General features: G+C 46.3%; 1 protein-coding gene across 1 annotated transcript in view; it reads right to left on the bottom strand.

Moving 5' to 3' along the window:
• Positions 1-8,956, bottom strand: part of OLA1 (Obg like ATPase 1) — a 315,794-nt gene extending 306,838 nt beyond the window's left edge. The window contains exons 1-2 of the mRNA XM_063933437.1: positions 8,842-8,956; positions 6,215-6,315 (exon numbers count right to left, since the gene is read on the bottom strand). Of these exons, the coding sequence (XP_063789507.1) occupies positions 6,215-6,315 (101 nt within the window). The 5' untranslated portion in view covers positions 8,842-8,956. The remainder of the gene's footprint in view (positions 1-6,214; positions 6,316-8,841) is intronic.
• Between the last annotated feature and the right edge of the window lie 4,593 nt (positions 8,957-13,549).

The following is a 13,549-nucleotide window of genomic DNA, read 5'->3' as shown; positions in this document are numbered from 1 at the left end:
TGAAAAGGAATGGAAGCGCTTAGGTAAATTAGGGACACCAAGTATTTTGCAAGCAAGGGCTTCACACAGGGGTGGCTCATGTTATTTAACATCACAGCATGGTCAGTTTCATGTATGAAAATGCTGGACTACCCTGGAGGCCTGTGATCATAACCAACATAGCCACCAGAGGAGAACTCAGTGATAAAAACGGGTGATTGTTGGTAGGAGTCTGAATGCACAAGACCACTTTACTTGCTAATGTTGTATGAACAACTAGTTACCAGCCTATCAAAATGACAGATAATCATAATAGTAATGTCAGCGCCGGCGGCTGTGCGAGCCCGAACGGAGAAACATTCGAACTGCTTCATCAGGCGCCAACTAGTGTCTGTCGGAGTGCAAAACACTTGAATTCCCCCATAGAGGTGAGGAGCAGCGGTAGCCTTTTATTATACAGGATTGTATTTACAGAGAAATCAGCATGGAACCCTGCTGAATAATCAGATGCAACCTTACAATCCAAGCTAACAGTGCAAGGTAAAACTGGCTGAAGATCAACTGAGTGCAAATTTCAAACTGTGGAGCAAACAGCCGCTTTTACCCAAAACCTAGCTGACAATGGGGAAGAAATGCTAGTCAGGCTGCAGCACATAAACTGGTCATCATACATGGAAAAACGTATTTGCAAGTTCAATGGTCAATGACCACAAACAATAGGCTACAGAGTAGAGGGGGGAGACATTCTGCTTCTTTTTCAACTAGTCTGCCAAATGATAGGAATGCTTGCATAGGAATTTCCTACATTTGTAGCAATACTGCCAGAGCTGAATCAATTCCAAGAAAATGTAGGAAATGAGTGTATATTTTAGGAAGAAAAGTAATACTGCTGGCATTTAAGTTCTCAGAGATACGAGCCTTACACCGTTTGGAAGAGCTACATCTCCCAGGTTTGAAGGAAAGATGTTTCCTACCTCCTCTCTCCAGTTGGACGGGTTACTGTTGCGCCTGCTAGAAAGTCTGGAATGGGGTATTTTTTATTATTACTAGCTGAATACCCGTGCTTCGCTGCGGAATTTAAAGAATAATGCCAATCAGTGTCAGGCCGCACCTCTGGGCTTCCCCGGATTGATGCTGTGAAAATGCTGGTGCGGAGGATAAAAACCCGCCTCCTTCTCTGCCCTGTACCGCCTCTGATGCTGCCCTGCTCAGTGCTGTAAATGCTGGGACAACAGGCCAAGCTCCGTCCGTGGAAATCTTAACGCAATAAGACTATTGTCATTGCGCCCATCTTCAAGTTTAAATTCACTATATCTTCTCACCCCCCCCCCCCCCCCCCATGCTGATGGGGGCTGAACTTACACTAAAACGGCATCGGGAGTGTCACTATTCATATCGGGAGTGTTACTATTCATCTCAGTGATCCCGAAAACTATGGATTCTTACACGCACGTCACCCCCTTCCCACCCCCACACCCCTAGGGGTGCTAAGGGTGTCTTACCCCCACGCTGATCTGGGCTGAACTTGGACTGAAACGGCATCGGGAGTGTCACTATTCATCTCAGTGACCCCGAAAACTATGTATTTTTACATGTCACCCCCTTCCCACCCCCACCCCTAAGGGTGTCTTATACCCACAGTATTTGTTTCCAGATTGTAAGTCATATGTGTACAAAGTTTGGTGTAAATTGCTCCAGGCATATCCAGAGTTATGCTGGAACATACATATACACACACACAGAGATCCATTTTTATGTATGTAGATTTATAAAGCTCCAGGTCTTAACTGGCTTTTACTCGTAGTTAAGGCTTCTTTGAGAGCGTGATGTATGTTCTATCTATAAATATAACTCCAACTTTGCTCTTCGGGATCTCATCCTGGTGCTCATAGCACTTCTTTCAAAAAGTTGACCTAACAGAAGTTTAAAGTTCCTTATCTGGGAGACTCTCTTTCTGCTGGCTATCTCCATTAGTAGGACATTTATAGAGCTGGGGGCCTCTATCATGCTGGTCTCCATTCCTCATCCATGAACACAGGACTATTCTTGAATCCAAACCATCCGTTCAGTCCAAGGTGTTCTCTAAATTTCATCTGAATCAGAACATTGTGATCCCAGCCTTCGACTCTGATAAGTCTACAAATGAAGAGCGATCTCGTCTTCATATTGTGAACGTTGTTAGGGCATTAAAGAGATACGTATTTCAATTGGTCTTCCTTGGCTCTTTCACTGCAATCACTGATCTACATGGTTGGCCAGATTTACAAAGTGGAGGCTTAAATAAGCCGGTTTTGACCCTAAAATTTAATCATCAGGGTCATAGCCGCTGCTTAGCAACTAAAGCCCTGGTTCTTGTCCCACTCCTAAGGAATCATTGGCACCGATTCTTTACTAGTAATCTAGACATGAGGCACGCTGTGCCCCTCTTCCACTCACATCCCGCAACACTTGTGCTTCTAGGTGGTCTGTACCCTCTACGTTGCGGCAGTGAGAGCCATTGGCGAGGAGAAGCCGCACTCCAAATGCACAGGTCTGTCTCAGGACATACCATTCTTTATTGTTATATAGAAACTGGCTGGCAACAGCTCCTATAGCATTCGACAGGACAGCCTGTTGCTACTTGGTTAAATGGAGAATGTATTCTCAGAGGTCACTGCATCACAATGGCATAGAAGTTCAAATCCAGATGCAGCTATGATATGATCAACAATGTTTCTTGCAATCTGTATCTAATAAGAGATTTAAGTCTAGTGTAAAGGGGGATACACGTAGAGATGTGTGCTGCGCAATCTATCACAGACCGCTCAGCACACCTCTCCCCCCGCTCAGCACACAGCACGATGTGTTCTGAGCGGAGGGGTGGGGGGGGTCATGCAGGAACAATCTAGAACCGGCGCATCGCTATGGGCATACACACGGAGAGATCTGTGCTTAATTTCTAAACAATCTAGTCAGATTGCTTAGGAATTAAGCACGGATCTCACCGAGTGTACCCCCCTTTAGAGCTTGTAAACACCAGACATTCAAATATATGGAATAGGATTATGCACATTGCACATACAAACTCACACACTGGATAACTGCTGCAACAGACAAGACAAACATTGCTATTTATTTTTCTAATATACATATTGCTGTCGCTGCTATTGCAAATAAACATTTCAGTTATCAAAATTGAGAAAATGCTCCATCTCCAATTACTGTACATGTTATGTACCTTTGTTGTACGGCATTGTTACACCTATGCGTTGTGACCCATCGCATGTGCTTACAAACAATGCTGCTGCCCAGCTCATCTGCCTCTACAAATGTACTACATCTGCCCTACACTGGCTCATCTTCCCCTTCAGAAACCAATTTAAACTTTCCACACATACAAAGCCCTCACCTATTACTGTCCCACTTAGGCGATATCAGCCAGTTCAGAACGAGATCCTCTAGTACAGGGGTAGCCAACCCTGGTCCTCGAGAGCTACCAACAGTTAACGTTTTCCTGGTCTCCTCACAGAATCACAAGTAATTAGCTCCATATGTGGATCTTTTAACATGTGTCAGTGAGTAATGACTGCACCTGTGTACCTGCTAGGTGAGCTGGAAAACGTGAACCGATGGTAGCTCTCGAGGACCCGGGTTGGCTACCACTGGTCTAGTGTGTACAGACGATATATATAGCCCAATGTTCACTCCCAAGGGGTCATCTGCGTCGTCGTCCATCGGACCACGGGCGATATCGAAGACGAGGGACGTGCTGTCAAATGCAGCATGGTCACCCTCTGACCGTCGCGGTCGACATCACATCATTTGCGATGTTGTCCTAGTGTGTGAACACCCTTACATCTCTGACCTAATCTCCCTTTACATTCCTGCCCGCTTCACTCCACAAATGAATTCCACCTCTCCTGCCAACTGATCACTTTCTCCCATTCATGCCTCCAAGATTTTGTACATGCTGCTGCCTACCTCTGAATTGCTCTCCCTCTCCACAAAACTTCCAACGGGCTCTCAAGATCCACTTCTACATCAAACTGAAACATCTCTCACTCCAACACTCTGTTACATGCTCACTGTCTCTACCATCAGTGTCACCCGTGTCTGTCTGACACTCCCCTTCAGAATGAAAATCTTGCACGAGCAGGGCCCTCTTTCCTCAAGTGCTCTGGCTTTCATTACTTATACTATCATCTACTCCATACTTTGTTTCAATGGCACCGGACTACTGGTTTCTGTCACCCTACTGCTTATTGCAGTGCTATGTTGCAGCAATGTTTATAAACCATGTACTTGTCCTGCATTGTCTTGGAATATGAGTCACTGTTTTCTTGTATTCTCATTTGTTTATGTACTTTGCTAGGCACCCTTGTGGCGCCGTATAAAGGATTAGAATTACACGTTAATTACACTATAACATAAATATTGATCCAATCTGTGGTGTTTATATGTTAACACATGGATAGTGGTTGCAGAAACAAAACTATCTTCATTAAACATAAAATCAGCAAAGACATATGAATGAAGCGCTAGCAAATGAACAGTTCCGAAAAACCTTTGCACCTACTCAACAGAAGGCAAGTTATTCTTAGTGGCAATTTATATGAGAGGCATTTACATTAGCTGGCTCTTTGTCTTACTACATTACCTGCAATTATGTAACAACAACGTGATGCAAAATAATCAACATTCTACTTGGCAATATTCCCAGACCATTAATAAAGCAGCTGTGATCGTAGTTATGGCAGAAAATGAAATACTCCATGTGCAAAAGGATGATAGAGACTGAAGAGCAGCGTGGATAAATATAAACACACATGCGCACAGGTGACATATGTACAGCGCACTATATGGTGAACAGCGTACAAACGGGATGTAGTCATGTGACCGCCGATCACTATACCGCAGCTGGGATCCCGTTTGCTGAAATGCCAGACAGTCAGCATGCCGACTGACAGGGACTAATCCCACTCAGGGGTGTCCACAACACCCATAGAGTGGGAATAGAACCTGTGGCAAGCGCAGCGAGCCCCCAAGGGGCTTTTGTTTTGCTCGACCTCCCTACCGTCAATCTAAAGCTCGTGATCCCGGCATCGGTATGGGGTCACACGAACCAACGCCATACAAACAGTATAAACCTGGAGCCACTGATCTCTAAAGAATATTTACAACTTGCACGAACTGGGACTGATGCAGCGTCCAACGCAAGGTCATTCGCCGAGCAGATCTGCATGAGTCGCAACCAAGTGTACGCAAGTACGGCCGATGATGAGTCAGCCGCATCTCAACACGTCCCCAACTGAGACTGAGTAGGTGGAACTAAGCTGTAACTGGGTGTTCTCCCGTGGGCTAACGTCATCGAGGTCAGGCTGACAGGTTTGGTGAGCGTAAACGTAAATAAATCTATTTTCAGAGCTATTTTTTGCACGAATGAAAGCGCTGGTGCAAGTGTGCACTGACAATAACGATGTCTACAAAGCGAAGCGTACAGAAACGGGTGGTAGGGCGGCAAAGATACATACCACTCTGCATATGGGTGGATATATGCATTTCATTTTGTGCACGCAATGTGGGAGAAATTGTGACCAGCCCTGAATTGGCCCCAGTATATTCATACAAAGGGGCGTATGTAATAGTGTCAGTTTGCCAGAGGTGCGGGATGCTGCCCAATCGCAGGTGTTTTTTTAAGGGGCAATCATTTACACGGCATAGCTTTGCCTTGTAAACGATTGCCCCTTTAAAAACACCTCGGCCGGCAAACTCAGACCCTATTACATATGCCCCAAAATGTGAATATCAAAAGTGGTGAGATTGCAGTACCCAAAACAATAAGCGCCATCTAATAATTAGTACCAAAATTACTACATCCAGTGCTGCCTTGCACTAACTATTAATGGTAGGTTTACTGATTGCCTTGAGCCCCAGCAATAGGATCTCTGCACTGTTGTCTACATCAATCATCCAGCTCATCCAGAGGAACCACAAGCATACTTCTCCGGACCACAGCACGGTCAGGACTCACAGAAAGGAGTCTGCAAGCATCTAATGGGCACTCATACCTACATATGTGTGTGAGTATGCTTTGTCACTCAGCAGTTCTGATTATTGATCATATTCTCCACAGGGTCCAGCACGGACCTTTTCCGTTGTAATATGCCACAAGAATTGGGTTGTATATTTATTAGCTCAATTAGAAGTAAAACCCTATTAGCCTCAGTGAAAATGAATTAGGATGTGATTTACTCACCCTATATTTGGAAGTCCTACTATGCCGATCTTCAAAGAGGTCCCGAATCTTCCAATGATTGGGTGCTGCTTTGGTCCATCATCTGCCTTCTTGGGTGGCATCTAAAATTTGTTTAAAAAAATCCTGATCATTCTCTAAGGATATCAGTTACTGCTAGGAAGTGGAATTCATAAGTATATACCTTTTTTGGAGCCATTATCACATTGCTTTAAGTTTTGATAGAAATAATAGCAAAGAGCAGATATTGGAGCATGTCTTTCACAGTTAGAGAGATAACATTATAAAACTAATGTCGTCTGAACAACTAATCTGAGAGCTACAGAGGCAGACACCCAACTAGCTAATAATACCAGAGCGGCAGAGGGGAGATCTACTGTAAATACGCTGACCCCTCACTTTCTAAACTTGGCACCTGACGCCATTAAATTTAGGCAACTGACAGCGTCAATCTCTGGCAAGCAGCCAGGCAGAAATGGTCACTGGGAATCTGATGTGTACAACACAGCGATGAATGGGAACAGGAATGTCACCCACACAACCAAAGAAAGCTATATTAGGTGAAGGACAACGGAAAATTATCTATTTGCTTATCTGTTGTACCCCATCAGAGTTGTTCCTGATATTTTAGACTACTGGTGCCCAACCAGCAGCGCACAGACATAAAAACGGCCAGTGAGCATCAGTAGGAAAGTGCTGTATTAATTACATAGTTATTTTAATGTAGTGCTTAATTTCCGTTGCTACATCTTGAGGGGGAAGAGCCCACATAATTTTAAATTGCATTGGATATGACCCCACGGGTTTTGATCACAGCCCGTAACATGGTGCAGAGCAAGCACTACTAGCCACACTAACTCCAAACATGACAACCATCTAGAACAGTGATGGCTAACCTTGACACTCCAGCTGTTGTTGAACTACACATCCCAGCATGCCCTGCTAGTTTTGTTATTTGGCCATGCTAAAACTGATGCAGGGCATGCTGGGATGTATAGTTCAACAACAGCTGGCGTGTCAAGGTTAGCCATCACTGATCAAGACTGACGTGGCAGATGGGTTGTGTGTGAGACTGAAAGAACGTTTAGATTGCACGAAGACTGCTCTTGCTCCTCACTGGTTGCCAGAATCTCTGTCCCTTTCTGCTGGCGTGCCCTCCCCCGATCTACGCAGAGTTGCATGTTTTACTTGCTAGGTGAACAGCATAGCATCAAATAAAAAATACAGACAGGAAGGTAGACTTATGAAGTTTATTTAAGTAGCCATCCTATGCCACCATAGGTTAATAAAAGAATATTTACTAATTTTTATAGATTACAATTTAACCATCACCAAAATACAAAAAGATTGACTCATAACACCATGGTCTAAAATTTGTGGTGGTGGGTTTTGCAAGCCACTGATCCTGTGTGTTTTGGACAGAAATATACACTAGCAATAATTTTATTTTTGCATTTATTATTGCTATTTCATATACACAGAGAACTGGTAACTAAATTTAACCAATAATAGAAGTCATGTTTATATATTCTATTTTATTACATCATTTTAAATACAGTAGAAGCATTAAAGTATACAGTATATGTCATAATTTCATTGAGATGAAAGCATAGATATTGTAAGGGACATGTATAGGTTATGGATGTGTGGGGCATAATGATATCTTGCCTAGGTCACCATAGGGTCTTAATCAGACTCTGGCGGGTTATGCTAATATTTTGGGCTTTTTGCATTTTAATGGTATTGCGGCTTTCATAATATGCAGTATTGTTGTTAATTTTTTGACCAAACAGGAAAAAGTTACACTCTGCCTTTTGCAGGTGTGGACTGGTGCATTCCAGGCCCCAAAATCTGATAAATTGGCCATCACTGGCTTACATTATAGCAGCCTTACAGTACTGACCATACCCTTCAGCAATGGGCTTGTGAATGAATTCTGACCTCAAAAGCATTCCTGTGTGGTGCTTTATATATGGTGAGATCACACTGTGGTAATAGAACCCCCTTTTCTATATGGAACACAACTTTTATTGCACATGCAGAAGTGGTCCCCGCTACATCACATGGAGAAAGCATCAGATATGAGGAGTGACTGCAGCTTAGACCACCAAATGTGCACCATATATAGTGCTCCCAAAACATACCACATATAGCACAGGAGCAGACATGCTGTAGCAATGTAATTATGTAATAATAACATAGTACAGCATCATGCATGATATACTGATGTAATATAATAACACAATGTAGCAGCAGATGTTACAATGGATATAATGTAATAAAACAATATGGCAGCAGATAGGATATGACAGTGTAATGCAGTAACACAGCCCAGCATCATGTGTGCTACAGCATATTAATGTAGTAAGAATAGTTCATGCTGCTGCCAGTGACAGGTAATCTCACTGACTGGGGGCAGAGACTCAGCCACTGACATACATCTGCTGACAGTGGCCACTGTGTGTGGGTGGATGCGATGGGAAGCTGCTGCTGCTGCTGCTGCTGCTGCTGCTGCTGCTGCGAGGGTGAGTGGGCACTCTCCACATGTAGGCATAGCTGCAGCAGCCGAGCACCCAGCCGGCTCATTACAGTAGCGGCAGACATCCTGCCCCGGGACCCCGCCGGCTCACCTCGAGTCGGGAACACGCGTCTCTACCGGGGATGGGGCCTCACAGATCTCCCAGACACGTTCAGCAGCCGGCGTCCCAGGGACGGAAAGGGTGGGATCGCTGAAGTGACGTGTAGCCAGCACTAGTCCCCCATTGGCGGATGGCGCTGGATGAGGGGTTACTGGGAAAAACATGTCTGCAGAGATCAGAGCACGCTGCTTCCCTACTTCCGCCCATAGTGACAGGTGTGCACCATGGCATGGTGTACTGGTGTAATACGGGGCCAGCTCCCCCGCAGCACATGCTGTCTCTTCCCTTTACTTACACCTCCATATTGCATCCCTGACTGTAGCCTTACACCCCATACTGCTTCCCTGACTGTAGCCTTATACCCCCATACTGCATCCCTTACTGTAGCCCTACACCCCCATACTGCATCCCTGACTTTAGCCTTACACCCCATACTGCTTCCCTGACTGTAGCCTTATACCCCCATACTGCATCCCTTACTGTAGCCTTACACCCCCATACTGCATCCCTGACTGTAGCCTTACACCCCCATACTGCATCCATTCCCTTACTGTAGCCTTACACCCCCATACTGCATCCCTGACTGTAGCCTTACACCCTATACTGCTTCCCTGACTGTAGCCTTACACCCCATACTGCATCCCTGACTGTAGCCTTACACCCCATACTGCATCCCTGACTGTAGCCTTACACCCCATACTGCATCCCTGACTGTAGTCTTATACCCCATACTGCTTCCCTGACTGTAGCCTTATACCCCATACTGCATACCTTACTGTAGCCCTACACCCCCATACTGCATCCCTGACTGTCGCCTTACACCCCATACTGCATCCCTGACTGTAGCCTTACACCCCATACTGCATCCCTGACTGTAGTCTTACACCCCTAAACACTGCATCCCTGACTGTAGCCTTACTCCCCTAAACACTGCATCCCTGACTGTAGCTTTACACCCCATACTGCATCCCTGACTATAGCCTTACACCCCTAAACACTGCATTCCTTACTGTAGCCTAACACCCCATACTGCATCCCTTACTGTAGCCTTACACCTCATACTGCATCGCTGACTGTAGTCTTACACCCCTAAACACTGCATCCCTGACTGTAGCCTTACACCCCTAAACACTGCATCCCTGACTGTAGCCTTACACCCCTAAACACTGCATCCCTGACTGTAGCCTTACACCCCTAAACACTGCATCCTTTACTGTAGCCTTACGCCCCATACTGAATCCCTGACTGTAGCCTTACACCCCATACCTCATCCCTGACTGTAGTCTTACACCCCTAAACACTGCATCCCTGACTGTAGCTTTACACCCCTAAACACTGTAGCCTTAAACCCCATACTGCATCCCTGACTAGCCTTACACCCACATACTGCATCCCTGACTGTAGCCTTACACCCCTAAACACTGCATCCCTGACTGTAGCCTAACACCCCATACTGCATCCCTGACTGTAGCCTTACACCCCATACTGCAACCCTGACTTTAGCCTTATACCCCATACTGCATCCCTTACTGTAGCCTTATACCCCCATACTGCATCCCTGACTGTAGCCTTACACCCCCATACTGCAACCCTGACTTTAGCCTTATACCCCATACTGCATCCCACACTGTAGCCTTACACCATACTGCATCCCTTACTGTAGCCTTATACCCCCATACTGCAACCCTGACTGTAGCCTTTTACCCCATACTGCATCCCTTACTGTAGCCTTACTCCCCCATACTGCAACCCTGACTGTAGTCTTATACCCCATACTGCATCCCTGACTGTAGCCTTACACCCCATACTGCTTCCCTGACTAGCTTTACACCCCATACTGCTTCCCTGACTGTAGCCTTACACCACATACTGCATCCCTGATTGTAGCCTTACTCCCCATACTGCATCCCTGACTGTCGCCTTACACCCCATACTGCATCCCTGACTGTAGCCTTACACCCCATACTGCATCCCTGACTGTAGTCTTACACCCCTAAACACTGCATCCCTGACTGTAGCCTTACTCCCCTAAACACTGCATCCCTGACTGTAGCTTTACACCCCATACTGCATCCCTGACTATAGCCTTACACCCCTAAACACTGCATTCCTTACTGTAGCCTAACACCCCATACTGCATCCCTTACTGTAGCCTTACACCTCATACTGCATCGCTGACTGTAGTCTTACACCCCTAAACACTGCATTCCTTACTGTAGCCTAACACCCCATACTGCATCCCTTACTGTAGCCTTACACCTCATACTGCATCGCTGACTGTAGTCTTACACCCCTAAACACTGCATCCCTGACTGTAGCCTTACACCCCTAAACACTGCATCCCTGACTGTAGCCTTACACCCATAAACACTGCATCCCTGACTGTAGCCTTACACTCCTAAACACTGCATCCCTTACTGTAGCCTTACGCCCCATACTGAATCCCTGACTGTAGCCTTACACCCCATACCTCATCCCTGACTGTAGTCTTACACCCCTAAACACTGCATCCCTGACTGTAGCTTTACACCCCTAAACACTGTAGCCTTAAACCCCATACTGCAATCCTGACTAGCCTTACACCCACATACTGCATCCCTGACTGTAGCCTTACACCCCTAAACACTGCATCCCTGACTGTAGCCTAACACCCCATACTGCATCCCTGACTGTAGCCTTACACCCCATACTGCAACCCTGACTGTATCCTTATACCCCATACTGCATCCCTTACTGTAGCCTTATACCCCCATACTGCATCCCTGACTGTAGCCTTACACCCCCATACTGCAACCCTGACTTTAGCCTTATACCCCATACTGCATCCCACACTGTAGCCTTACACCATACTGCATCCCTTACTGTAGCCTTATACCCCCATACTGCAACCCTGACTGCAGCCTTACACCCCTATACTGCAACCCTGACTGTAGTCTTATACCCCATACTGCATCCCTGACTGTAGCCTTACACCCTATACTGCTTCCCTGACTGTAGCCTTACACCCCATACTGCATCCCTTACTGTAGCCTTACACCCCATACTGCTTCCCTGACTGTAGCCTTACACCCCCATACTGCATCCCTGACTGTAGCCTTACACCCCATACTGCATCCCTGACTGTAGCCTTACACCCCATACTGCATCCCTGACTGTAGTCTTACACCCCATACTGCTTCCCTGACTGTAGCCTTATACCCCATACTGCATACCTTACTGTAGCCCTACACCCCCATACTGCATCCCTGACTGTCGCCTTACACCCCATACTGCATCCCTGACTGTAGCCTTACACCCCATACTGCATCCCTGACTGTAGTCTTACACCCCTAAACACTGCATCCCTGACTGTAGCCTTACTCCCCTAAACACTGCATCCCTGACTGTAGCTTTACACCCCATACTGCATCCCTGACTATAGCCTTACACCCCTAAACACTGCATTCCTTACTGTAGCCTAACACCCCATACTGCATCCCTTACTGTAGCCTTACACCTCATACTGCATCGCTGACTGTAGTCTTACACCCCTAAACACTGCATCCCTGACTGTAGCCTTACACCCCTAAACACTGCATCCCTGACTGTAGCCTTACACCCCTAAACACTGCATCCCTGACTGTAGCCTTACACCCCTAAACACTGCATCCTTTACTGTAGCCTTACGCCCCATACTGAATCCCTGACTGTAGCCTTACACCCCATACCTCATCCCTGACTGTAGTCTTACACCCCTAAACACTGCATCCCTGACTGTAGCTTTACACCCCTAAACACTGTAGCCTTAAACCCCATACTGCATCCCTGACTAGCCTTACACCCACATACTGCATCCCTGACTGTAGCCTTACACCCCTAAACACTGCATCCCTGACTGTAGCCTAACACCCCATACTGCATCCCTGACTGTAGCCTTACACCCCATACTGCAACCCTGACTTTAGCCTTATACCCCATACTGCATCCCTTACTGTAGCCTTATACCCCCATACTGCATCCCTGACTGTAGCCTTACACCCCCATACTGCAACCCTGACTTTAGCCTTATACCCCATACTGCATCCCACACTGTAGCCTTACACCATACTGCATCCCTTACTGTAGCCTTATACCCCCATACTGCAACCCTGACTGTAGCCTTTTACCCCATACTGCATCCCTTACTGTAGCCTTACTCCCCCATACTGCAACCCTGACTGTAGTCTTATACCCCATACTGCATCCCTGACAGTAGCCTTACACCCCATACTGCTTCCCTGACTAGCTTTACACCCCATACTGCTTCCCTGACTGTAGCCTTACACCACATACTGCATCCCTGATTGTAGCCTTACTCCCCATACTGCATCCCTGACTGTAGTCTTACACCCCATACTGCATCCCTGACTGTAGTCTTACACCCCTAAACACTGCATCACTGACTGTAGCTTTACACCCCATACTGCATCCCTGACTGTAGCCTTACACCCCTAAACACTGCATTCCTTACTGTAGCCTAACACCCCATACTGCATCCCTTACTGTAGCCTTACACCACATACTGCATCCCTGATTGTAGCCTTACTCCCCATACTGCATCCCTGACTGTAGTCTTACACCCCATACTGCATCCCTGACTGTAGTCTTACACCCCTAAACACTGCATCCCTGACTGTAGCCTTACACCCCTAAACACTGCATCCCTGACTGTAGCCTTACA

This window comes from Pseudophryne corroboree, chromosome 7 (genome assembly GCF_028390025.1).
Source record: "Pseudophryne corroboree isolate aPseCor3 chromosome 7, aPseCor3.hap2, whole genome shotgun sequence".
NCBI classification, from domain to species: domain Eukaryota; kingdom Metazoa; phylum Chordata; class Amphibia; order Anura; family Myobatrachidae; genus Pseudophryne; species Pseudophryne corroboree.
The sequence above is the reverse complement of the archived record's forward strand: the minus strand, read 5'-3'. Positions and strand labels throughout refer to the sequence as shown.